This window comes from Tenrec ecaudatus, chromosome 1 (genome assembly GCF_050624435.1).
Source record: "Tenrec ecaudatus isolate mTenEca1 chromosome 1, mTenEca1.hap1, whole genome shotgun sequence".
Classification (NCBI taxonomy): Eukaryota; Metazoa; Chordata; class Mammalia; order Afrosoricida; family Tenrecidae; genus Tenrec; species Tenrec ecaudatus.
Genome location: NC_134530.1, coordinates 40,029,852 through 40,057,619, shown reverse-complemented (window position 1 = coordinate 40,057,619; position 27,768 = coordinate 40,029,852). Strand labels below are relative to the sequence as shown.

The following is a 27,768-nucleotide window of genomic DNA, read 5'->3' as shown; positions in this document are numbered from 1 at the left end:
CATTTTATTGGGGGCTCGTGCAACTCTTATAATTCGGGCTTCTTTTTACCCCCACACTCCAATGACATTGAAAAGGAACATGGTTTGAGTCCCTCGAGATTGCCCAAACTGTCATTTTGATGTGATTGAAGAGAACAGAGTTTTCCAGAAAGGGTTAGAGAAGTGGAGACGTCACCTTCAGAAGTGTATCGATCTACATGGAAGACGTATCAAGAAACAATGGCTTCACACTTGCTACTTTTGATAAAAGCTTCTGTGATTTTGCAGCAATGCTTTTACACTTACATATCTTCATACACCACTCACTGCCATAGGTGGATGCTGACCCATAGGGACCCTAGAGGACAGGGTAGAATTGCCCCTGTGAGTTTCTGAGACTAAGTGTTAACAAGGTATAAAGCCCCGACTTTCTCCTGCAAAGTGGCTGGTGGTTTTGAACTGCCAACTTTAAGGATCACAGTTCACTATGTAACCACTACACCCATATACATACACAGATATAAGTATACTATGTAATGTATATGCATATACACATACAAAGGGCCTTTTTGAAGTATGGAATATCCCAGGGCATTCCAGGGAGGCCAGGTGGACACAGATTCAAATTCTGAGTTGCCATATTTAGCTTCATAACTCAAGTCTCTTTCACCTTCTCTAAACACCAGTTCTTTGTAATTTTCTTTCTTTTTTTCTCTCTGAAAATTAATAATACTAAGAAAATGAAAGCCTAACTCCTCTAAACATTGATATTAAAGTATCTGGAAACGGGTGCATTTATGAGTCCTTCCCTCATTCCTCCAGGCATTAAGTGTGCACCTATTGTGTACCTAGCCCTGTGCAGGTGTTGGGACAGGGAGTGGGGGCAATGACAGACAGGAATGCCCTGTCTGGGAGCTGAGGTGTACCTGTCTTTCTCCCCAGGAAGATGCCGTCGTCTGGGGCCCCCCTGGAAGCACCTGGGGAGCAGCAAGAAGGCCAGAATCAGACCAAGCCAGGGGGTGAGCGAGTAACGTCTGGTGGGCTGCAGCGGCTGAGCTCAGAGGCCAAGAACCAGCAGGGCAGGCAACCGAATCCAAGGACCAAGGAAGACCAAATCCCTGGGCTTTACCAGGTAACCCCCCCCCCCCCTCAGGAAATGTGGTCAGGAGGGTGTGGAATGATTGATCCACCAGGGAGGGGAAAGAGCCTTCTTTGTTATCCCCACCACCACCACCACCCTACACACACACTCTGCCGGACACTGAGTTAGCTGCTCTCCATGCCTGGAGATGCCCAGCCTCCAGCCTGCACTCCCACACTTGATTACCCACATTTAAGGCAGATTGCCAACGTGGCCCAGTAGTATGTCAGTAGGTCCCGGGGTAGGCGGATCTTGTGCACAAATAAAAATGCGGAGTTCAACAAAGATAAGACAGGTTCCTGTTTGCTAGGATTCCCTAGAAGCTATGTATTAGCCAAGAAGCCTGGTGGCACCGTTGCGTAAGCCTTGGACTTATAACCACAAGGTGGCAGTGCAAACCCACCAGCCCCTTCATGGGAGACCGGATAGGCTGTCTGCTCCCATGAAGATCTGCAGCCTACATGGGGCTGCATGAGTCTGGATGGACTCGTTGGCAGTGGGTTTGGGGTTTATGTGTTAGCTGCTGAGCCCTGTGGATCTTACAAGAGGTGGTTCATGTATGTTTGCTGCCTTTTCCAAATTCGTTTGACAACAAAAAAAATCTTTTAATCCTAATTTCGAGATCTCCTTTTTAAAAATATTTGCTGCTGTTGGGAATGTAATGTGTATGACACGCTGGCTAGTTCAGCCTTTTCTCACGTGCACAGTTTCGTGGCATCAGCTGCAGTCTTCGTGCGGTACAGCCAACACCGACTATCTAACTTCTCATCTCCCTGAGAATGCAATGCTTCCCAACCCGAACGCGCTCACCCTTCCTCCTGCCTCTGCTAATGACTAACACACACACACACACACACACACACACACACACACACACACACACTTTGTCTTTTCTAGATGTTTCATGAGTGAAATAATACAATACTTGGCCTCCAGACTGACCGGCCTCACAGTTGGCGTGGCTCTGTTTTTATTTGTGCCTATAACACAATGTGGCACAACTGACGCACCATTGCACATATTCCAAGTGTCCACTCTGATGATGCATTCTGGTACCTGCACCCCGTCCTGGAACCATCACCACAGTCTAGACACTGAGCCTCTCCCTCACCCCACAAGAGCCTTGTGTCCATTTGTTAGCCCTCCCATCCTCCCAACACCCAGGCCACTGCTGATTGATTTTCTGGTTCTATCAATTGGTTTGCATGTCTTGGAATCTCACAAAAATGGAATCATGCCTTAGTTATGCAGGGCTGCTATAACACAAATATAAGGTGACCAGATTTTAACATTGGTAAAGCGGGACACCATTGACCGGGGTGCGGGGGGAGTTCTTGATGAAAATTTTGGTGTATACGGAGCAACAAAAATTTTCATAGAACGCAAAAATAGTATTGTAATATATATTTTTAATTTCAACATAAGTACAATTTACAAATATAATACATTAAAAATTATGTATAGTATTATTTTATTCTTTGGCATATTTCTCATTTGAGTGAATTTTTTTAGTAGATTGCTGTCGTTTAAAAAGTCATGAAATTTTTCACAAGAATTTGTTAAATTATATTTCACACATAAAATAGCTTTCAAAGTCTCAACACTTAATTGTGATTTTTCTGCTGTCTACACTTTATTTACCGTAAAAAAAAAAACAACGCGTTCAGTCACAGCATTAGTTCCTGGTAAGGACAGCGCGTATTCCACAATTTTTGGTGCATTATTGTATGGAACATGGTTGGTTTCAAAATGATGAAATATTTCTAACCATTTGTTCTCTATTGTGATTTTTGCTGTTGCCCAAGGGCTAACCTTTTCCATATCAATATATTTTTTAATAATGATACCTCATTAAAAAGATCATTTTCAGAAGTATTACTATATGGGAAATTTTGAGTAATATGATCAAATGATTTTTGCACACCATTCCAATTAAGTTCTTGTTTTAATGTAACCCAATGAAAATGTTCAACATCATTGTAATGTACCGTCCACTCTTCTAAATAATCTATGCAGTTACTATAGAACTTTTAAATGTGATTCATGATATCTGCATGATTTATTGAACCTTGTTCTTCTAGCTGGCTTATACTATTACGGATAGTTAACGGAAGAAAATTACTTTCTAACTGCTCTTGACACTGAAATTTTAAATTACTAACTTCATTTGCTACCTCGATTACTGAAATTTTGTCACCTTCAATAAGTTTTGTAGCATTTTGAAAAAGAACTGCTTGATTGTGTACAAACTCTAGCCAAATTTTTGAAGATTCTTTTTCAAAAAACTCTTCTAAAATTCTAGGACATTTATCCTGTGATAGAAAGTAGGATTTCAAAGGATCGTATATTTTCAAAATTCATTCGACAGCTGGCAAAAGAGCTAAGCAGCACATTTTACTGTATCCAAGTATTTTCTGATATTTCACAAAATTCTTTAAGCATTTCAACGCACACAGTGTATAGAAATAAGAATATATTCTAATAACAATATTTTCCACATCTACGGGCAACACATCAGCAGCTGTTTGAATGGTGCTACGTATTATGTAGATTCCCTTCCCGTTCTCCCGCCATTCCCTAGCTTGTGCAGTCTTTCCAAAAATCGGGACTTTTTAAAAAATGCCGCGGGACAAATTGTTAAGAATCAGGACTGTCCCGCCAAAAGCGGGACGTCTGGCAAATCACACACGTGGAGGGCTTGCTTTCTCGCCGGTTAGGCGTCTGGGGAAGGACTCTGCCCTCTCTCTGCTGGTTCTTAGAGAGGCGGCTTCTGGTCCTGGTGGTGCTTCTTTGTCTACTCTGCTCTTGCCCAAAGCAATGGCCTTACCTCACTTATTAGTTGCAAACTCTCGGTACAGAAGCATACAAACCAAGGAAGAAACCAGAATATTCGCCAGTACAAATCCCACGGCTCAAACAGTGGCAAAGTCGTCAACTCAGCATGACAGACCACGCGTAAGCGGAGGTCAATGACACGCATGCTCACGTGAGGGTGGGTGGGGGCGAGGGGCTTCTCCAGACCTAGCGTGGCTCTTCTCCAGTGTCTTCTCCCAGACTTGTACCTGATCTGATTACCAGTTCTCATTTGAATGCACGAGGGGATGGGCCGGTCCTGCTGCTGTTTCTTGGCCAGAAATCTCTTGATCCTGAAAGTCTTAGGAGAAGGCCTTGTGAAGATAGAAAACAACGACAGTCGGGATGGCAGAGGAACGGAGAGCGCTTTCCTATACGTGTGAAAATAGAATAATTATTTATATTGAGTTTTCATATCTTGAAAGAGATTGATTTATGACACACCCTACCTAAAACTGACTCACCAACTTAATAAAGCCCATTCCTAAATGGGGTCAGGATTTGCCCTGTATATTTTGGGGGGCACAATGCAACTTATAACATACAATCTGCCATTTCTTTTTGTCTGGTTTCTTTCAGCATGCTGATTTTTGAGCCTTATTCCTGTTCTTGACCAAATACTGCACTCTTTCTGTGAGCTCCCACCGTGTGAATATGTCACCGTTTGTTTCATCTGCTCACCTGTTGTTGACACAGTGGCTGCAACACTAGGGTAAAACAAAGCCGTGGTGAGGATGGCAAAGACCGGGCAGGGCTGTGTTTCTGCTGTGCACAGGGCCGCCCGCGAGGCACCCAACAAGAACAGCATTCTCTGATTCATGGACCTTTGGGTTAATTCCAATTTCTGACAACACAATGCAGCTCCTAGGAACATTCATGTCCACGTTGTTGTAGGCATATTTGATTTCAGGTCTCTTGGTTTCATAGGTAGGAGTGGACTGGTTTGTGCAAGTAGGTACTTGTCACGAAACTGCTAAACTCTTCTCCAAAATGGGTGTACCATCTGACTTCTCCACGAGCAAAGTCTAGGAATCCTGGTAGCTTCGCATCTTTGCCCAAACTGACCATGGCTAGTCTTTTGCATAGCCATCATTGTAAGAGGTGGATGGTAGAATCTCACCGTGTCTATTTTCATTCCCCTAATGACAAGTGAGCCCTGGGTGGAGCAGTGGGTTATGCACTGGTCTGTGAGTCACAAGGTTAGCAATTCAAACCCACTTGTTGGTCTGAAGGAGAAATGTCTCCTCCTGTGAAGGTTTGTAGCCTCAGAAACTCTCTAGGGCAGTACTCCCCTGCCCTCTAAGGTGGCCCTGCGTAGAATCAATGCAATGGCACAATATTTCAAATGACTAGTGAGAAACCCTGAGGTCGCAGTGGTGAAGCTGTGGTCCTGACTCCTTGGGAGGAAGGGGTTGTGGTCTGCTTCCTTAAAGACGGACAGTCCTGGACCTTCGATGACACAATTCTGCTCTGTCCTTGCGGGTTGCTATGGGTCGGAATTGACTCGGTGGCAACGGTTTGGGGTGTTACTTTATTTTTGGTTTGGGGTTTTATTTCATATTTTAATATCTTTGGCAAAATTCTGTGCAAATCTTTTACCCCCTTTTCCTGTCTTTTTGCTTTGCATTTTCAGTTGAGATATAATGAACATACTATAAGTCATCGTTTTAAAGTGTCCAAATCCTTCCAACAAGGCCCTGCCACACATCCACCTGTTACTTCCCCCATCAGCAACCAGGATGCACGCACTGGGCATGCTGAGCCGGGCAGTGCAGAGAGGGGGACTGACAGGGGCCCTTCCCTCTGGTAGGCCGAGGCCCCTCTATGGACCATCCTGGCTGCTCTGCCCACACCCAGTAAGGGTCCCTCTGGTGCTGGACGAGCTGTGAGCTCTAGCTCATGACCTCACTTGCCCATGTGGGTCTGGAGGTGCTGGAGGAAGTGGGCATGGTGTGGCCTCAGAAGGCCTTACTGCACCGTTGCAGGGGTTGACATTCTGACTGGGGGCGTGGCCACACTTGCCCTACGTTCAGCACTCTTAGCAGCAGTGAGTTGCACGTGAAGCTGCGTGGCTTCCTGATGCAGTGCCCTGCAGGTTTGCGAAGCCCAAGGCCAGGCAAACACCCCTCCCCATCTCTGCCTGCTTGTGGCCAGCGCCTTCTGTGCGCAGAGCCCAGCCCTGGAGGCTGGGTCATGGGCCACTCCAAACTGGCCTCTGCCATTTCAAACCTGTTCCCACACTTGGGGCTGCAGGGAAGGGCCCTGAGCAGGCTCTTCAGCACCCTGAGTCCTGCTCCCCCTACTCCCACAGGAACGTCCGGTCAGGGAGCTCATGGCAAGACCAGGAATTGTCTTTCCAAAGCTCTACGGTTCTGACTGGGGGTGGGGGGGAGCACCTTAGGGCTGGACAGGTGTTGATGAAGCAGGGTCCTGTGATGGTAGGCTCCACGATGACAGTGAGGCAGGGGAGGGGGGCTTCCTGATAGTGCACTCCTAGAACCCCTCTCCTCACTGTCTGAGTGGGGGTGAGGGTCTCCCGGGGGGGGACCCCCTTCAGCTCATAGGGCTCCACACCCTAGCTCTGAGGGCCCCTACAAGAGCTGAAGTGGGGAGGGGGATCGGTGCCAGGAAGGCAGGAATAAACACTACCGGCCCACTCTTCCCAGCTGGGAACCCGGTGCCCTTGGGAAGAGTGGGATCTTAGAGACCCTAGCTGGGAGGACCTGCAGCTGCTCACAGGCCATGTGACTTCACATAGCATGTCCCTGTCATATACCTGTATACACCTGCCCGCACGGTGTCTGACTCGCCTGGCGTCTAATTTCACAGACCATATTGTAGGTGTGAAGCAACACATACCTGCATCTGCACAAAGCTGTGCATCACCCCTGGGGTTCTACAACAGTGGTTCTCAGCCGTCCTAACACTCGACCCTTTCATACAGCTCCTCATGCTGTGGTGACCCCCCCCCCACCATAACATTATTTTTGTTGCTACTTTCATAACTGTCCTTTTGCTACGGTCGTGAATCGGGCGACCCCTGTGAAAGGGTCGTTCGACCCCCAGGTTGAGAACCGCTGCTGTAGAACATTGCACCTCCCCCAAGAGAAACCCCGTAATCCTACCCACTTGCAACCACAGGTGTGCACGTGTGTTTATCTCTGGGAGTTTACTCGTTCTGTGTACAGGCTACAATCTATGGCCTTTGGGCCTGGTTCTGTTTGTGTGGTCTCCAGGTCTCATCCATGCGGTGGGCTGCACCAGGGCTTCCGGGCATGGCCAGCGCACATTGTGTGGATCGGCTCATCAGGCGGTTGACGGACATTTGGGTGGTTTCCATTTCTTGGCTGTTATGGATAAGGCAGCTGTGCTCCTTGGTGTGCCCGGGTTTGTGTGCCCATCTGTTCATGGCTCCGGAGTGCTTCTCGAGGAGGTGGCTCACCGGGGTCTGTGCTAATTCCATGTCTCACCTTTTGTGAACTTGCCACCGTTTTCCTGTGTCACCGGATCATTTTACATGCCTTCCAGTCCGGTTCCAATTTCTCTCTCTCCTTATCAACACTTTGTATTAACTGTCTTTTTTATTCCAGCCATTCTGGTGGATGTGAAGTGAGGTCTCATGATGGTTCCATGTGCATGTGTATGCTAATGATGCTGAACATATGCTGATCGGTCATTGCATATCCACCTGGTTTGGAGAAATGTCTGTTGAGATCCACCATCTGTTTTAAATTTGGTTTTTTGATGTTGCTGTTGATTTGCTTGAGTTTTTTTGGGTATTTTTTCATCTATTCTGGATACCAGGCCTTCCAGACAGATGATTTACACATGTTGTTGCTCCCCATCTGTGGGTTTTCTTGTTGCTTTTTGCCTTTGAAGAAAAAGAGCATGGCTTGTTTACTCCTGTTGAGTTTTGAGAGCACTTACCTACTCTGATGAAGGGTCTGGATTAGATATGTGGTTTTTAAAATGTTTACTGCCCTCGGTGAGATATCTTCTAAAAAATTCTCTTAACAGTGATTTTTGAAGAATGCTCCTAATTTTAATGAAATCTAGTTCATTGATTTTTTAAATTCTTTTATAGGTCTGTTTTTGGCATCATGCCTTAATAATCTTGCGTAATCCAGGGTCAGAAAGATTTTCTCGCATGCGTCTCAGAGTTGTATAGGTTTGACATGTATACGTATGATCTCATTCATCTGGTGTGGGTTCTGATCTGTGGTGTGAGGTATGGGCTGAGGTTCATTTTGTTCACATGTGGCTATTCAATTATTACAATATTTGTTGAAAAGGAATCCTTTCTTCAGAGAATTAGCACCTTGGTCAAAAATCACTCGAATAGGTAGACATAGGTCTGTATTTGTGCTCTCTTTTGTTCTATTCCTCTATGGACCTATTGTTATTTCACTACCGTAATGCCTTTGATTACAGGAGTTTATCATAAATACTTTAATCAGGGGGTGCAAAGCCCTCTATTTTTTTCCCAAAGGGACACCATGAAGGACTCTTTGTTTCTTTGAAATGGTTTTATGGAAATCCCAATTAAAAGAGCTTTTCTCACTTTCTCCAGTCTCCCTTTCCCCCTCCACAATGAAGTAGGTGAACTCTGGCTTTGGGTAAGCCACACAGTCTCTGAGCCTTCGTTTCCCCATTCCTCCACATGGGGCACCTGCGCTGCCTTGCAGGGCTGCTGGGAGGATTCGGCACGATGATGCCTCCGTGCCTGGACCCAGGAGGAAGGGGCACACGATCTGGGGAATTTGAAGTCAAACTGGGGAAGGTGTGACTGTGTGCTTTTGTGTGAACCCCCACCTGTATTTGTAGACATGTGTGTGTGTGTGCGTGCACGTGTCTGAACATTACTATTCATCTGGGGACCAGAATGGGCTTTTTCTCAATCCTGAGTGTCCTTGTGCTTGGCAGGACCCAGAGGGTCAACCCATCCCAGGTCAACAGGTGGAAGGTGAGTTGGACAGGACACCGTCAACAGAACCTTGGTGCACCTTGGACAGCTATGGACAACCCTTGGGAGACCAGCCCGCCGGGGAGGATGGTACCCCACCTACCAGGTAAGAGGGGACTCTGCCAAAGCCAGGCTCTCGGGACCATAAGGACAGTTCCCCAAAAACAATGTCCCCGATGCCCAGACTGACCTTGGAAGACGAGATGAACGACCCCATCCAGCCACCAAACACAGGCACTCCGACACCTCAAGGAGGGTGAGTGAGCCTCGTATTCTGTCCTCCTCTTGTCCTCTACCCCAGCAAGGTGACTCTTCCTGCTCAGGCCTGAGACAATCTCAGTTCTGACTGCTTCGCCCCGGAATAGGGCCCAGGGCAAGGCAGACCCTTTCTGAGCTTCAATTTCCCCATCTGCAACATGTTAGAATAAGAGCCCTCTGAGCAACATCCTAGCTCTAACCTCAGAATCCTTTGTTTCCTGGGCTTCTCCTTCAGGGGCCGTGACCCAACTGGGGAATGAAGAGCCCCTTTAAGATCTGAAGGGAGGCATGTTGAAGCTGAGCGAGATCTTGGGGCGGAGGGAAGGGAGCTGAAAGGCACAAACCCAGAACTGAACCCCTCCCTTACTGGGGGGCGTTTCTCCTTGTTAGGGGAGAGGCTGTGGAGACCCAGCCAGACCCAGAGCCTGCTGCTTCACCAGTAAGTTGGTTGTGGGTGGGCGGGGCTATCTGGGGGGATTCAAGAAGAGCAAGGTGACAAGAGCAGAAACAGTATTTGAAGACAAGCTGGGGAACATATGTGGGCCTGTGTGTGCATGTGGGCGTGTTTTTGTTGGGGATGGGATGCAAGGATGCCCTGACACTTTGCTGGGTCCTTCCATTCACCCCCCCCCCCACCGTAGTCCGTAGTCTTTTCCACGTCAGCATGGGTTTCTTCCACCTATTTGTCCTCGGCCACACAACGGAAAGCTTCAGAGACACTTAGGAGATGCCCCGAGCCCTCTCTCACTCACCCACCCACTTCTACCCACTGCCAGGGGTCAATCCCGACCCACGGAGATGCCATAAGACAGAGCAGAACTGCCCCTGTGGGTTTCCCAGACTGTAACTCTTTTTTTTTAAATTAAAAGATTATTTTATTGGGGGGGGGGCTCTTACAACTCTTATAACAATCCATCCATCCATTGTATCAAGCACATTTGTACCTATGTTGCCATCATCATTTTCTAGATATTTACTTTCTATTGAGCCTGTGGTATCAGCTCTTTTTTCCCGTGCCTCCCTCCAAGGACTGTAAACCTTGACAGCAATGGAAAGCCTCATCTTTCTCCCTCAGGGTGGCTTGTGGTTTCAAACTGCTGACCTGCGGTTAGCAGCCCAAGGCATAACCTGCTACTCCTTCAAGGCTCCCCCAACCACCTCGGAAGTCCTGTTGGCACTTCCTGGCTCTTTGGCCTGATGGCATAGCCTGGGAGCACTGCCTCTCACCATCACGACCTCACACACACCTTCAGGTCATCTGCCCCGTCTCTCTCTGTGCTTTACTTCTGGACAAAAACTCAAACCCTAACCACCCACACTCTATGCACCCCCACTGGAGCAGCTCAGCCCAACCACACAACAGACAAAAAGGCTGTCTTAAAGCCGTAACTGCAAATCTCAGATGATCCAGACACCAGCCTGCTCTTCCCCACCACGCCACCTCATCCTCTCCAAGATGCACCCTCCATGTTGTTCCCCCCACCAACAACCTTGTCAATGTTCCCCAGAAAAAAATGAACTGCATCAGCAGATGAGAAGACCCGCCAGATCTTCCTACCCCCACCCCCGAGTCCACCCCCTTCCTGCCTCTATTGGTTCTGCTTACACATTAAGCCCCACCCCCATCCCCTTTCGGATCCCCCTTCTACCCCCCTCCCCTACATGAGCAACATCCATTTCTCTGGTGACATTCCCATCCGCACACAAACACTGCACTATCTACCATCATAAAACAAAACAAACAAAAAGTGTCTCCCTTGTATACACTCCTTAGGATACTTAACCATTGGAGACCAGAAGGGTCGGGCAAGAAGGAAGCATGGAAACCAGAAACACAGGGAAGTGGGATAGATGGTGCTACCACGTGGAGATTGCAAACAATAGCGTGAAACAAACAGTGTATGAATTATAGAACGGAAAATTGATTTGCCCTGTAAACCTTCACACACACTCACACACACGCACGCACACACACACACACACACACACCTCCTTTGGCCCACATTCCCCTCTAGTCAAGGCTCACTTCCTTGTGCCCTTTCACAGCACAATGCCTGCAGCGCTGTCCTTGCTAACTTGCCCAACTTTCAAAGGGAAACACTGTCTTGGCAGATCTCACCGAGACACAGCATCTCCTCAGGGCCGCCGCCTCCAGGTCCCAGGGCAGCCGTCTCGTGGTTCTCTGGCTGTCGCTCTGCCTGGTCTCCTTCCCTGGCTACCCTGTCTGCTCTACCTTAGGCCTCGTTCCTCCAATCACTCCCTGAGTGACATCATTCAGTCCCTCTAATGAGTCCCAAAGTCATACCTCCACCCAGACCTCGCCTTCAAACTCCAGATGTACATGTTGGGCTACCTCATTGAATTCCAAGGACTTCTAGCGGTTTGGTGGCTTACTCACTGGGCTGCTGCCACGTCAGCAGTTTGAACGCCCCTGGTGCCCCCTGGGAGAAAGATGAGACTTCTTGCTCCTGTAAAGATGTGCAGCCTTGGAAACCCACAGGGGCAGTTCTACTGTCTACTGCAGACGGTCGAGTTAGAGTTCACTGGATGGCAGTGGGTTTGGGAGTTGAGTTCCGTTTGAATAGCTAATTCACGGCCCAAACTGAAGCAGACCAGCTTCCAACTCGATGCTGCTCCAGCCCTAGGCGTCCACATCTCAGCAGATGCCACCACCATCGGCTCAAGTGCCTGCTCCTGACAAGCAGCTCAGAATCCCCTCTGACTACGCCTTTTCCTACTATAATTCCTCAGAAGGAATTCATTCCTGCCAAGCACTACCTACCAAATGAATCTTGAATCCAGTTCTTCCCTCCATGTCCTCTCCCATCACCCTGGTCCACATGTCACGGTCCATTTTTCCAAATGTAAGATTCAGTCTCCACTTCAGGCCCTTGGTACTATAATCCCTGTGCCGGGAATTCTTCCCGTGGACATTCTCCTGGTGGACTACATGGAGTCATCCTTCTCTGGCCACTCCAGCTCAAGTAGCCAGTCAACTGCAGTCCCTCTGTCCTATTACCCACTTTTATTTGTCTGTCTTTGTGTTCCCTTTTAAAAATCCAGTGTTTTATTACTTAGTTAACTTATGTGCTATCTAGGATCTAAGCTCCATGAGGGCAGCCACCCTGTTTTAGTCACAACTCGACACTCTGTGCTTGCACCAATGCCTGACACATGGTAGGCATGCAATATGAATGAGTTGAACACATGAACAGATAGGACGAATGTGAGGTCCTTCGAAAGAGGTCACCTCCCGGCCCCATCCAGGCACAGCCGGGGCTGAACACCATGGCTAGTGGAAAGGAGCAAGTGCAATTCCATTCCACTAATTGGTGCTGAGTGTCTAGTGCACAGGAGCCCTGTGAGTTACAGCCTGGGCTATTAACTGCCAAGTTGACACTTCAAACTCACCTGCCACTCCTTGAGAGAAAGACGAGGCTGTGTGCCTCTGTAACGATGCCCTGTCCTATGGGGTCATGGTGCGTCACAACGGACAGGATGGCGGTGGTTTGGTTTTTATGAGACTAGTGCATGGTGAGTCGTGCGCGTGAAGTTGGGGGACAAGGAAAGCTAAGGGCTTGCTTCATGGGTGGGAGAAAGAGGAATCCCCAAAAATTCTAGGTCTGGGGCCTGAACAAGAGGGTCTTCCTAACTGAGGTGGTGACACTAGGGGAGAGGCCTGTGGGAAGGACAGAGATGCTGGGTTTGGATAGAAGCGTGAGGCATAGAGTTCCGGCAGAAGAAAAGATCTAGAGAGAGAATGAATTCGGAGATGGAATGAAGCCTGAGGCCAACCACCCCACCCCCTCTCCTCCCCCAGAAACGGAGCAAAAGTAAGACAAGCTGACATAGGCAGTGGGAGGAGTGGCCCGGGTGGGAGTCTGGAACAGAAAGTGTTTCTGGAGGGGTGGAGTGGCCACTTTCGTCCAGCACTACTGAGGGGCTGAGAGCGGGTCAAAGATCAGAGATCTGTCCATGGCCTTGGCAAGCTTGGGGCGTGGTGGGCAAGATGCCCGACGTGACCGGGAGGGAAGTGAAAACCAAATGCATTCAACACTTGCCAGCGATTTTGTTCTCAGGGGCAGCTGAGAACGAGAGCGGCAGCTGGGGCTGGGGGCTGCGGTGTACAGAATGCGGAGAGGTTGGGCTTTTGTAGGAGAAAGATATCACAGCCTATTTATATGCTGATGGGAGGCCTCTGGTGTCGAACACACATCTCATCCTGCTGGAAGGGCATGTACAGAAAGAGAGCGAGAGAGCTCATATTCAAGATGAGCACCTTGACTTGGAAGCAGGGCTGGGCTGCAGCGTGCGTGTGGCCTGGCCCGGTCGCCCCTCCATCATCAGAGGGAAGGCAGACCAGAGGGTGACAGAGGCAGGAGGTGGCTGGACTCACTGATGACTGCGCAGGCATTTCCTGAGTGGGTGCTCTGTGCTGGGCATACATGCACGGAAGAGGCAGGCGTGGCCCTGCCCTCCTGAAGCCTCCCTACCTTCTACCATCAGACAAGCAGCAATGGGTGTGAACAAGGCCCTGCACTGAGGGTGCGGTAATGCGACGAGGGCATAAACTAAGGGGTGGCACCAAGCAGAGCTCAGTGATTGCTCCAGACTTCAGTTCTGGGAGCTGGGATGTGACCCAGGAGTCAGAGAGCCAGGGTCTTGGGATGTGGGCTTAGGGGCACGTCTTCCAGGGGCTCAGAAAAGAAGGGGCAGAGTGAGGGAGAGTGGGTGACAGAGAGAAGCTCCTTGGGACAGCCTGGCCAGCTGGGGGCTCCTGACTCCCTGTCCCTTGTCCCCAGGAGGTGAGGGACATCAGACTGCAGAGACAGCCTCAGGAGCGCATGGTGGCCATAGGGCCCCAGAACTTCGGGACTCCCTGGCAAGGCTTCATGAAGTGCTTGCTGGAGGTAGGGGAGGAAGAAGAGGCTACGCACCGGAGGGTGTCCAAGGTCCGGGGCCCAACAGCCCGGAAGTTGCCCAGGAATCTGACCCCCATGCCCGCCTTGGGCTCTGGCAGCATCTCAACACCAAGCCTGCCTCTGCCTCTGACCTACACCTCCACCACTCCCATGGCCCTGTCCAGGGCCCGGCCCATTGCCCCTGGGCCAGTGTCTGTGCCTATGGGAACTTCAGGTCCAGCCTCAGTGCCCAGTGCAGCACTGCCGGTCCAGGAGGTGGACTTGCCCTGGAGGAGAGCGGACCTCTTGCACCAGAGCTATGAGAGGAGCCTGAGCTACTTCATGGCACTGTAAGACCCCACCCACCTAATTAGAGTCCAGGGTCCCTGGTATCTTGTTCTTCCAGACTCTAGTCCTGGCCACCGCCCGTCCTTCCTGGCTATGTGTCCCTCTGTCTCACGTGACTGTCTCTTCTCGCTCTCTCTAGTCTTACTCCCCTTCCCTATTTCTGACCCCTTTCCTCTACCCTCTCTTCCTTTGGGGTCTCCCTTCCTTTATGTTCCCTCCACTACATCTCTCCTCATTGTGCCTGCCCCCACACTCCCCAACTGTTTTGGATTCCCCGGCCTCTCAACGCCCCCTCCAGGGCTATCTCCCTCATAACCTTTGCCATAATGTCCCAACCTCCCCTAGCTTTGACCGCTGGGCTCGGGACAGGAGAGGGGTTGGCTTATGTCCTGGGCCTGGCTCTGTCCTCTGCAGGCAGGAGCAGGACCAGCACAGCCCACTGACATTGGGTCCGAGATGGGAGGACAGGGCCGAGGAGCAGCTCACCCAGAAGCAAGAAGAAGGTGAGGGAAGGCCTGGCCCAGGAAGAGCCTCCCAGACCCTGGGCAGCAGGTGTCATGGTCAGGTGCCCAGCCCACTGTGGTAGTCACTGCATCAGTCCACCCCACGGCTGGCCTTCCTCATTTTTCGCTGACCGTAATTAGCATAGTCAACGAAACCCAGGTGAACACTTTTCTGGTTGGCTCAGCTTTCAACCAAGGTGTGTCTGACGTCAGCGATGACATACCTGGTTCTGCAGCTTCTGTATCTGGTTTGGAATTTTTGGCAACTCCCCCATGGATGTCCTGCTACGGCCCCTTTTAGAATGATCTTCAGCAAAATTTTATTGGTGTGTGATATCAAATATATCCCACCTTTTGTTGGGCTGCCTTTCTTTGAAATGGGCACCAAATGGATCTCCTCCACCCTGTTGGCCGGCCCCAGAGCCCTTCCGGCCATGCACCTATTTATTGAGACATCTCCGCTGAACTCCGCCAGTTCCTGGAGTCTTGTGTTCCACCAGCGCCTTCAGCGCAGCGAGGCCCTCTTCCCGCAGGACCATCAGTCCTTGAGCCTGCGTGACCCCTGAAATGGCTGAGTGTCGAGTATTCTTTTCAGCACGGTGGCTGCTTATTCTCGCCATCTTTCTTTTTCTTTTAATGTTCCCGCATTGTCCAAAACGTAGCTGATAGAATTCTTCCATCGCACAGCTCGCGGCCTGCATTTTTCCATCAGGGATTTCAGCTGGAGACACCCAGGCGTGCTGGTCACCCCTTGAGCTTCGCCAGCTCCAGGTCTCTGCACGTTTCATCACCACCCTTAGCTTTCTCCAGAGGAGACCTTCTTGAGAACTGACGTCATCATTTCTTCCATTCACTTCAGTGACTCTGTTCAAGGGCAAGCTTCAGTGATTAAAAAGAGGGCATTCTCAAATAAAGATCCTTGAACTATGAAAAGTGAAAGAACACCTGTCTCTTCAGATAGCTCCTTCCTTCCTTCCTTCCTTCCTTCCTTCCTTCCTTCCTTCCTTCCTTCCTTCCTTCCTTCCTTCACTTCTTTCCTGTAAAGATTACAGTCAAGAAAACCCTATGGGCACAGTTCTGCTTTGTCACGTGGGGTCACCAAGAGTCAGAACACATGCCTTGGCTCCTAACAAGAGCAGCCACCCCTTGCCCTGGCCATGGTGGCAGAGGATGTTGGGCCATGGGAGGGTGGCTGGAGGGGACGTGATAAAAGATGGAAGCAAGACATACTCTGTGTCGCATGTCCCCACAGCCTTCCGCAGCTACTTTGAGATCTTTGATGGCCACGGGGAGGTGGATGCACAGAGCCTGGAGAACACCCTGCTCCTGGTGGGCATCTCGCTGACCCCAGCCCAGGTGGAGGACGCCCTCATAAGTGCCGACATTGATGGTGAGGATGGGGGGGAGAGTGTTGCCTCACCAAGGGAGACCTGTGCAGTTGCTCGGGGATCCTGCTTTACAAGGTCCCTGCTATCACTTTGGTGGCCTTTGGCGGCACTTGGCTGCTTAAACAAAAGATGGGCAGCTCGCCCTTCCCACAAGAGCCTTGGAGGCGAGACTCAGTTATTTACTTCTGGAAGGTCACAGCCATGTAGACCCAACAGAGCAACACTGCCCTGCTCGGAAGGGCATGGGTCACTGGGACAGGATTCATTATCTGGCTCAAGTTGAGGTGCTGGATTTAATGGTCTGCAGTGGCTGGGAGCCCTGGCGGTGTAGTGGTTACAAGCTGGGCATCAATCCAGAAGGTCAGCAGTTCAAAACCACCAGCAGCAACTCAGGAGAAAGACGGGGCTTTCGACTCCTATAAAGAGTGACAGTCTCAGAATCCCACAGGGGCAGCTCTACCCTGTCCTATAGGGCCACTACAAGTCAGCATCGACTCGATGGTCATGCATTTTGTGTTTTTTAATGGCCCGTCCTAACATTCTTCATCTGTGAACAGGAAGCCTCCCCCTGCATGTTCCTTTTCCCTGGGGTCCTGCAAATGAGGCAGCCGGTCCTAGACCCCAGGTTGAAGGCTCCTTGAATTACCTTCTCAGGGCTGGATTCTGGGGACCCTGAGGTGACTAAAACCTGGCTCCTACCCGCAGGGTGTGTGCTCCCCAGCCATTCACTCATGCCTCTGTCACTGATTTGACCAGGAATGGGTGACCTTGGATGCTATTCAGTAGGGCTAGGCACCCTCACCTGTCAACTGGGGCTGAGCGCAGTACCTGCCTCTCGATCCAGGCCCAGCAGTGAGCACAGCGCCAGGTACACAGAAGGCACCCAGCAATGCCCAGCTACAGCTCTTCCTCACGGCACCCCTGCTGGTGCAGCTAGTGTGCTCACTGAAAGACTGGTGGCTCAAGTCCACCCAGAGGCACCTCCAAAGAAAGGGGTGCCACCCAGAAGCACCTCCAAAGTAAGTCACCTCAAAGAAAGGCCTAGTGACTTATCTCTCAAAATCCAGTCACTGGAAACCCCGTGGAACATGGATCCACCCTGACCAACCGTGGCTGCCTGAGTTGGGATCGCCTGGGTGGCATCTGGTCTACCTAGATGCAACCCTTGAGACAAGCTGCAGAACGAAACGGACCCGCTCCTGGGCGGTGGGAGCAGAGAGGGGTTATGAGCGTGTTGACCGGGGAGCTTGCCTGGGAGGGTCTACTCTCTTGAGGAAGTGACGGGTCAAACTGACTGGGAAGAATGTGTAGGATACTTTCGAGGGCAAGGCGGTGGTGGTGGAGAAAATTCTAGGAAGCTGCAGCAGCATGTGCAAAGGCCCTGAAACAAGAAAGGAATTGGAGTCCTGGTGGGAAATCAGGTAGGTGTTGGGGAGAGCTAGGTACAAGGTGAGGCTGGAGGCAGCCCTGGAGGGGGTCTTCTGGGCAGGTCTTCTCATGCAGCAACCATAATCCCTGACATTTAGACGGACACACAGTACATGCAGAGCCCTGCTCTAAGTGCTTTGCCTCCTTTTACCCTCTGACTAAAAACAGAAAAACAAAACTCACTGCCATCACATCAATTCTGGCTCTTGGGGAGCCCACAGGACCGGGAAGAACTGCCCCTGTGAGTTTCTGAGAACGTCACTCTTGACAGGAGTAGAAAGCCATGTCTTTCTCCCAAGGAGCTGGCTGGTGGTTGTGAACTGCACCACCAGGCCTGCTCCCCATGAGAACAGGATCATTATGACACTCACCCTGCCGGTGGGGTAAGTGAAGCTCAGAGGAGGGGACAGACTTCACCAAGGTCACAGAGCCAGCTAGGAAGGGGTGGAGCTGCCTCTACTTTCCTGTGTGCACCCCCTTTGCTGAACCGAGTAGCTGTTACCTTTGCGATCAGGCCTGCTGAGTGAGTAGAGTGCCGGTGGCCATGCTTGGGTCCTGGTGCCTGAACCTGGCCTGGAAGGCCCTGGTCTATCTCGTTACCTCTCTGAGCCCCACAGGAGATGGTCACGTGGACTTCAAAGACTTCTTGGCCGTGATGACTGACACCAAGCGCTTCTTCTGCTCTGTGGGTAAGCAAAGCAGGGGAGACCAGGGCCACCCGAGCTGTGGGAGGGGTGGGCATCCTGAGCTGCCAAATGCTAACGGCAGCCATCATCCACATCCCCAGAACAGAATGTCCTGACGGATGTGACTCCTCCGAACCCCCACACTCTGCTCTTCGAGATCCTGTCCCTGATGGTGGAGATGCTGGCCTTGCCAGAGGCAGCCATGGAGGAGATCACCAAGTGAGGAGGGGCTGGGGGCTGCAGACCCAGCAAGCATCTCCGCCCATTCCCACTCATGGCGACCCTGACATTGGGCAACTGAGGTCTTGCGTACTGGGGACTTAGATGCCAAGTGAAAGCGACCCAAATAGAACAGGCTTCAGAAAAGGTGGAAGGTCATAGAAGCGCACCAGCCTGTGTGATCACGAGGTGTCGAAGGGATCAGGCATCAAAGAACAAAAAATCATTATCATTGTGAGTGAAGGGGAGTGCAGAGTGGGGACCCAAAGCCCATCTGCAGGCAATTGGACATCCCCTTACGGAAGGGTTGCAGGGAGAGGATAAGCCAATCAGGGTGCAGTGTAGCAATGATGAAACATACAACTTTCCTCTAATTCCTAAATGCTTCCTCCCCACCCCCACCCCCACTATCATGATCCCAATTCTATCTTACAAATCTGGCTAGACTGCAGGATGCACACTGGTACAGATAGGAACTGGAAACACAGGGAATCCAGGGCGGATGACCCCTTCGGGACCAGTGGTGAGAGTGGTGATACTGGGAGGGTGGAGGGAGGGTGGGCTGGAAAGGGGGAACCGATTACAAGTATCTACATAAAACCTCCTCCCTGGGGGACGGACAACAGAAAAGTGGGTGAAGGGAGGCGTTGGGCAGAGTAAGATGATGAAATGATAATTTATAAATGACCAAGGATTCACGAGGTGGGGGAGAGCAGGAAGGGAGGGGGTAAAATGAGGATCTGAAGCCAGGGGCTTAGGTGGCAAGCAAATGTTTTGAGAATGATGAGGGCAATGAATGTACAAATGTGCTTGACACAATTGATATATGTATGGATTGTGATTAAGAGTTGTATGAGCCCCTAATAAAATGATTTAAAAAAAGAAAGGGTGGAATGTATTGGCTAACACAGCTGGCCAGGGTCTCAGGAATGGCAGGCCACATGAGACCATTAAGGCTTTGTTTCTCCGTCTCTTCATCATGCCCATCTCCGCATACGGTTTCAGCTAGGCTCTCACCACAACGGGAAGGATGGCAACGGCAACCCCAAACGCACATCCTTCTAGCTCAGCACCGTGAGCAGCAGGAGGGATTCTGCTTCCTCATTCTTTCATTTGTTTCGAGAGTTGTACAGAGGAATTGAGCAGGAGGCAGAGTTCACCAATACGCCCTCTCCCCTGCCTAGAGGTCCCTGTGATGAACACTGTGCCGCGTGGTACAAGTCACTGATGAGCCATACTGCTCCATTAAGCAGTCCCACAGCTTACGCTGGGGCTCATCCTGCTCAGAGACAGCTCTACAGGTTTGACAAATGGATGTCAGTTATCCGCTGCCCCACCCCAGCCCCTGGAGATCACTGATTGGCTTATCGTTTCTGAGATTACTGCTTTTCAGAACCCAGGTCATCAGGAGACAGTAGGTGGCCTCTTCAGGCGGGGCTTCTCTCACTTGGCAATCCTCCTTTAAGGGTCCTCGGGTCTTTTTGTGGCTTAACAGCTTCTGGCTTTTTATCCCCGAGTAGGAATCCCTGGTCTGGAGGGACCACATTTGTTTATCCATTCATCTGTTGAAGGGCATCTTCCTTGCTTCCAATTTTGGTTAATTATGAATAGAGCTGCAATTCACGATGCACCCACGTACATGGTGGGTATCTAAATTTTTCACTCATCTGGAGAAATAGCTAGGAGCCCATCTGCCGAATCGCTTGCTAAGACTACATTAGCTTTACAAGAAAGTGCCAGTCTTTCAAAGTAGCTGTCGCCTTTCACATTCCTACCAGCGATGAGCGAGCTCTGGGGATGCCACATTCTCGCGGTCCATGGCAGTGTTGGTGGATTTTCGTCTTCCACTAAAATGTGCAGTGGTATCTGTCTCATTGTTGCTTTCATTTACAATCCCCTCATGACATCTGAAGGAGCCCTGGTGACATAGTGGCTACACATTGGACTGCTAATCAAAAGGTCCAGAGTTTGAAACCACCAGGCTTTCTAATGCCCTTAGAGTTACAGCCTCGGAACCCCAGAGGGGCAGCTTGACCCTGTCCTATAGGGTCACTATGAGTCATCAAGGACTTGATGGTAGAGGGTCGGGTTGGGTTTGGAATGACCTATGGAAGAGTCCTGGCACTGTAGTGGCTGTGCACTGGACTGGTAACCACAAGTCTGTGGTTTGACACCAGCAGTTGTTGAGGGGGCAAGAGCAGTGGTTCTCACCTTCCTAATGCTGCGACCCTTTAATACAGTTCTTCATGTGCTGACCCCCCAACCATAAAATCATCTTCGTTGCTACTTCATCACTATCCTTTTGGTACTGTTACGAATTGGGCGACCCCTGTGAAAGGGTCGTTCGGCCCCCAAAGGGGTCTTGAAGCACAGGTTGAGAACCACTGCTGTAGTTACAGGCCTTTGTATTCAAATAAGCAGCCATCTAAACAAGTTCTTCCATATGGAACACGTCACCTTGTGTGATCCAATGATGGCAATAACAAAATTCAAATATGAAGGGAAAAAAATCAGCACTAAAATAATGAACCACCAAGTCATACGAGGCTGCGGAGGTAGTGGGAGCCCAAAACTCATTTGCAGAGTAACTAGGTTCAAATAAGCCGATGGCAGACCCCCCACTAGCCACAGGCAAGGGTCTCAAACAGCCTATCTTAATCTTGATTATGCTGGATTTAACTTGATACTTGATCAGCTGACCTACTGACCCAACCTTTTTTCTAGGCTCAAGTATCTCTAGTGTGTCCCATGAAAACATTTCATCTCTGGCGTTTTAAACATCGAGGGTGGTCTTTCTTATATTTCTCTTTATTATTATTTTACCCTTTTCAAATTATTTTTATTTTAAAAAATTGTTTATTGGGTTTCCCAGTTTGTGAAGCACAGGAATGGATGCGTAGAGGGGATGTAGTGGTGAGGAGTGGGAGAGGGTTTCGTGAGTAAACAATGAAGGCGAGTGGGAGGAGGGAACATCATTTGGGGTCTGCAAATATGGACTGAGGCAGCAGGGTGGGTCGAGGCAATGGCAAGTAAAAAATATTGTGCTTCTAGGCCTTCTACTTACATACATGGGTTTACCAAACACAAATGTCTCTTAGTCTGTGATCGGTGAACGGCTGCAGACAAGCTCTCTCAAGAACACACTTGTTTCAAGTTGCTCCAACTCAGCGACCCTATGTAAGACAGATCAAAGCACTGCCTAGCCCCATGTCACCATCCTGCTGTTTGAACCCACTGTTGCCAATCGATCTCCGTGAGGACTTTTCCACCAACCTCTACTTCACCAAGCATGATCTCCTTTTCCAAGGGCTAGTCTCTCTGGACACCATGTCCAAAGTACGTGAGATGAGTCTCACCATCCTGGCCCTTAAGGGGCATTCTGGCTGTACTTCCTCCAAGACAGGTTTGTCTATTCTTCTGGCAGTTCCTGGTACTTTCCAACACCCTAATTCAAAGCCATCAATTCTTCTTGGTCTTCTTCATTGTCCAGCTTTTACATGCATATGAGGCAATTGAAAATACCCTGGTTTGGATCAGGCATATCTTAGTCGTATTCCCCAGAACCTACTCCCATCAAGTTAATTCCGACTCAGTGACCTTATACAGGTTTTATCAGGCTGAAAATCTTTACAGGAGCAGAAAAGTCTAAGAGGGGCTGGTGGGTGCCAACTATTGATTTATGTGAAAGGGCTCCTTGTCATTGTTGTTAGCATCATCGAGTCAGTCCCGACTCACAGTGACTATGGACAACAGAACAAAGCACTGCCTGGTCCCAAGCCTTATTCCTATGCTTGAGTCCATTGGTGCGGTCACTACGCCAACACAACTCGTGGAATGCCTTCCTCTTTTTTGATACCTGTCCACTTTACTAAGCATAATGCCCTTCTCCAGGGACTGGTCTCACAACAGACCATCCAAAGTATGTGAGCAAGATGAAGTCTCACCACCCTTGCCAGTAAGGAGCACTCTGGTCGTCCTTCCAAGACAGATTGGCGTGTCCTTTTAGCAGCTCATGGTACTTTCAATGTTATTCCCCAGCACCACAATTCAAACATATCCATTCTTCTTTGGTCTTCCTTATTCAATGGCTTCCTTGTTCAATTCCAAGGCTCATTAGGATGCCTTTTAAAAAGGTCCAGTCAAAAGTGGCTTCCAAGGGGATCTGCTGGGCTGGTTAAATTCAAGTCAAGAGATCAGCTCAGAAGGCTAGAGCAACCATGTTTGGGGATTCCAAGGGAATAAACTTGATAAGACATTTCTCAAACAACACAAGACATTCATGGTGGCAAACTAGGAAGATGTTTTCAGAAAGTTGATTTTTAAAAAGTAAAAGGCCAGGAAAGTTGTACCCATAGTTTCCATTTCCCACCTGCCAGGCCTGACCCACCTCTGCACTTTCTTTTCCCCAAACACAACAGCTCGAATGAACTTGATTTGAGCCCCTTGATGCCAAACTGCCATTTTGCTGTGTTGTAAATCAAAGCGCACAAAATTCTTCCGGAAGGGGTAGAGATGGGAACACCATCTTCGGGAGCATACAGACCTCCGCTGGAGTGTCAAGAAACAACAGCTCCACATTGATGCTTTTGTTTCAGAAAGGTTATGATCTTGTAGCAACGCTTTCTTAAGAGTACTTCCTTGCTTTAAATATGAGAATGGTACAGGTAGCTTTTTTGAGTAAGGCAGGCAGTAGCTCACCAGCAGAGATGGTGATGTTAGCCCTAAAAATGTCTGCGTCTCAAGCTACAGTGATGGTTCTAGACTCGTCTGGTTGTCCTTTCTACCTGTCACACCATCATTCTCAGATCTCCCTTCACCATCTTCCCTTTGGCTTGTTTTAGATCTCTTTTTTTCTGAATCTATTTCGCCCTTTTCTTTTTGGTGTATGTTTTTTTTTGGGGGGTGGGGTGGGGTGTTGAGTATCTTCCAGTAGCTTCTTGAGAAAGGATGCATGGGAGGAAAATATTTTTATAAATTGTTTGCAAGCGTCTTCATTCTTAGCTTCATTAGATAAACTGACTAGTTTAGCTAGGTACAGAATTCTAAGTTGGTGTATTAGTTAAGGAGTAGGCCTGTTAATTCTAGATTGGATATATACATTAGATTGTAATGTGTCATCCTCTCATGTTAACAGTCCAGAGGAAGCAGACGGGGATGCAACTGGGTTCCCACCCCCATCCCCCCAACTTGCTTCACTATTCCCTATATCAGCACTCATAACTGAATCCAAGCCCATAGTAAGGGGATCCTTATCCAGTAAGTTCCATGTACTCTGCTCACATTCTACTGGCTCCTATTCCCATCCTCTTGGCAGTTATTTTCCAGTTCATTTTGTTAATCAGGGTGTTACGTTTTGGAGGTCCGTTTTACACACGGCATGTGAGAACTCTGGTATTTGTCTTGTGTTCAAGACCCATACCTCAAAAAACTCACTGCCATCTAATTGATTCTGACTCATAGTGGCCCTATAGGGCAGGGTAGAACTGTTCCTGTGGGTTTTGGAGACCAGACCTCTGTAGGGAAGTTAAAAGCCTCCTTTTCTTCTGCAAGACCCATAAACACTCCAAACGTCAAGACCCAGGATAAGCACAAGACTTAACAGAACCACCAGCTTCAACCTCTGGTTACCTAAGGGCTTCCCAGGACTCGAGTGGCTACAAAGCCCCAGGGGATGTGGCCTTGTCCATGTCCCTGCCTACCCCTCTCCCCTTGGAAAAACAGTCTCCATCCCCTCTGACCTTTTGGCCCTTCCTAGAGCCCATAAGGCTCACTCCTGCAACCAGGCCTTTCCACTTGCCATTCTCTGTCGGGAGGGTGCTTCCACCAAATATCCAGTTGATTCACTCCCTCATTCAAGATTTTGTGCAAATGTCTTCTCACGTCTTTGCTTATTATTGTGAACAGAACACTCTGAGAGAGCACTTGTCACACTGCATTTTGTGTATGGTCTGACTCTCCCACTTGATCTGGGAAGCGATTCCAAGGGAGTAGGAATGGGAATGAGTAGGAAGTGAACAGGGAAGGAGGAAGAGCCAATAAGGATGTGCTAGGAATTCAAACCGTCAGATCCAATTCTCTGAGGCTCCAAGTATAATCGGAGGATTCTGTCCGTCAAGAGGGGGAGGCCTGAAAGCCTTGGTTACTATCTCTCCTGGTCAAGGGTGCCTTCCCACCCCGCCACTTCCCTGAACTTCCCGGTTACAAGTGTTCGAGAAACGTAGGGGGCAGTAAGTCTCAGGCCTGTAGAGCTCCTGTCTGCCTGTCCCTGTTGTGCAAAGCTAGTCAAGAGTCTGCACCAAACTGCTTGTCACAGGTGGTGTCTGGAGCAAGAAGTGGGGCTGAAAGACTGACCTCAGGACTGCCTTCACCACTCTTTCCCAAGCACACAGCAGTCATTTGTTTGCTGACTGTGCTGACAGGACAAATGGCAATGCAATGTAGTGTGAATGGCATGTGGTACAGAGTTAATAAAGCGGGGCTGTGGGTTAAGAAGGGGTGAGTCCAAGCTGCCAGCGGCATGCAGCCGGAAATTAACTAGTCTGTAGGGGGCTTTCTGGGGTTGCTGGCCCAGAACTGAGGCCTGAAACATGAGCAGGTGCTAAATGCACAGATGATTTACACAGCATGTTTAAGCAAAAATATAGATAATATCGTTAACACTGACCAAAGTCTACCTGAGCACTAGAGTCCTGGTGGCTAACTAGGTTACACAAGATCAGCAGTTTGGCACCACTAGCTACTCCTTGGGAGTAAGATAAGGCTTTCTAATTTTGTAAACCCACAGAAGCAGTTCTACCCTGTCCTATAGGGTTGCTACGAGCAGAACTTACTCAATGGCAATGAATTTGGGAAGACTAGGGCTCGATTCCTGGCACTTGTCAGAGGCGGGTGTGTACTGCTTTGGTTCTGGGCATGTTTCAGCAGAGCTTCCCAGCTAAGACGGGCTGGGAAGGCCCAGCAAGGTGCTTCCAAAAATCACCCAGTGGAAACCCGAGGAATCCCAATGGTCTGATCTGCACTCGACCACGGTGGAGAATTATTCCATCCTGCACGGTGCAACATTTGTTGGGGGCCAACTCCATGGCAGCTAGCAGTACCCACACATGACAGACACCGAGCCAGGTGGGTGACAGCCTCCTGGTGATTTATAGCATGTGTGCAAGTCACGTGACTCTCAGAAACCCATTTCTGCTCCTTTTATGGTGGGTGATGGAGGCCTAGGACAGAGCAGTGGCTTGAATGGGTGGAAGAAAGTTCGTGGCAGTGCTGGGACCAGAAAGCAGGTCTCCTGAGCATTGGATTTGTGTTCCTGCTCCAGAGCTGGTCAGAGCGTGCTGGGAAGAGGGCAAACCACACGGCTGGTCTGAGGTGCTGCGCTGCCTCCACAGGTATTACCAGAAGAAGCTCAAGGAGGCCACCTGCAAGGCGAGTGAGGCAGAATCAACCTTAGGCCGGCTGCGGTCCCGGAGGAAGCTTCCCTACAACCCCCATCAGGCAGACAACGGGGAGGCCCCAGAACGAGGAGTCCTGAGGATCCTGAGCCGGCTGAAGCAGCAGAACACTGGTGAGAGTGCTGGGCACGCACAGCCCATCAGCCCCAGGATGCCAAGGGGGGGGGGGGCTCCTGGTCTCGCACTTGGGGTTCAACTGTGTATGCCAGTCAAAGGGTGTTGGTTGGTAATCTCTACTTCACACCTAACCCTGTGGTCAAGTCCTGCACCGCCCCTTCCCCTCCTACCCCAGTGTGGAACATGGTCCCACATCACGGCTTGCAGAAGCACTCAACCAGGAAGAGAAGAACAATTCCAGCTCCCCTCCCACTGAGCAGCCACTGGGGTCACTGGTCGGTGGGTCCTCTGCAGGAGTGCTCAGAGGCTTACCCACCTACTTGCCACCTGACGAACAAACGAATGCTCAGGAAGTTCAAGTGACTTGCCAAAGACCCCACAGCTAGTGTCAGAAAGGGATTTGCAGCTAGGTCTGACATCCAAATGCTCTCTCCACAGGATAAGACTGCCCTATTATATGGGGAAGGGAGAGCGACAAGGCCATGGGGAAATGGAATGAAAAATAATGCTATCTTTCTATCACGTTTGAGAACCCCCCTTAGAGTGGGAGCCAAGTGTGGGGTTAGGAGCTCCCCAGAGTCTCTCTAGAGCTGGGTAGCCAGAATTCATGAGCTGGCCCTGTCAACCACAGGGCCCACTACAGAGAGATTTGCTCCTTGTGAAGCTGTTACTAGTCTTTACTCAGCCAAGTGCTTTGCATGCTACTCCTAAAATGCTCCTCAGCCTTCTCTACGAGGTGCGTACCACTCCCTCCCCTGGCTCAGAGAGTTGAAGTGACTTGCTCAAGACCGCCCAGCTCACTCTGTGACAGCAGCAGGATTTTAGTTGGCTGGGTAGGTACTAAAGCGCTTCCCTCTCTGACCTCCTCCACTAGCAGCCAACCTGCAGAGTCCCTACAGCCAAGTGCCCTGCATCCCACTCCACCCCCGGCTGGACAAGAAGGTGGTCCGCCGGAAGCCGAGCAACAACATGAGCCCGGACATTCGCAGTCTCCTCTATAAGACAGAACTTCAGGGAGGCAGGTGGGTGCTCAGGGGGAAGGGACCCACATGCCTTCCTTGGTGGTGGCTCTTGACCTAAGCCTAGGGAGTCACCCTCCATGTAGTGACTGGGAAGTCCCAGGAAAGAGAAAGGGCAAGGTTTGCTACAGCTGGAAGGGTTCATGGAAGTCTGTGCACTCTGGCTTTCCTGTGACCAGGACTTGGGCGGTCCCTGTCTTTCTCGTAGGCTGGCACTGTCCCACTTTGCTCCAACTCCACACTCAGTAGTGGGACAAGTATAGCAGCAGGCCCCTTCCAGGCACTCTAGAGTGATGTGGGAAGTAAGCCCAAGGCTGCTGGCTGGCTCCATCACTGCCAGGAGGGTTCCTCTTCACTCTGCCACACAGACTGTAGGTAGGGAGAAGGCTAACCACCCCCGCCCTTCTACCCTGCCCGTCCAGGGAACACAGCTCTGATAGCCGGAAGTGGCTCAGCCCCATGCCAGCTCGAACTCACTGATCCTCTAGTCCCTACTCAGGCAGCCGTTCAAGAC

General features: G+C 50.0%; 1 protein-coding gene across 1 annotated transcript; it reads left to right on the top strand.

Annotated features, from left to right (window-relative positions):
* The first annotated feature begins 925 nt into the window (after nt 1-925).
* On the top strand, nt 926-27,734 carry SPATA21 (spermatogenesis associated 21). Its single transcript, XM_075562178.1, has 9 exons — nt 926-1,111; nt 13,997-14,445; nt 14,858-14,946; nt 16,199-16,336; nt 18,380-18,451; nt 18,550-18,667; nt 26,056-26,231; nt 27,110-27,257; nt 27,677-27,734. Exons 1-9 carry the CDS (start codon nt 926-928, stop codon nt 27,732-27,734), a joined length of 1,434 nt encoding a protein of 477 aa, XP_075418293.1.
* The last annotated feature ends 34 nt before the right edge of the window (nt 27,735-27,768 follow it).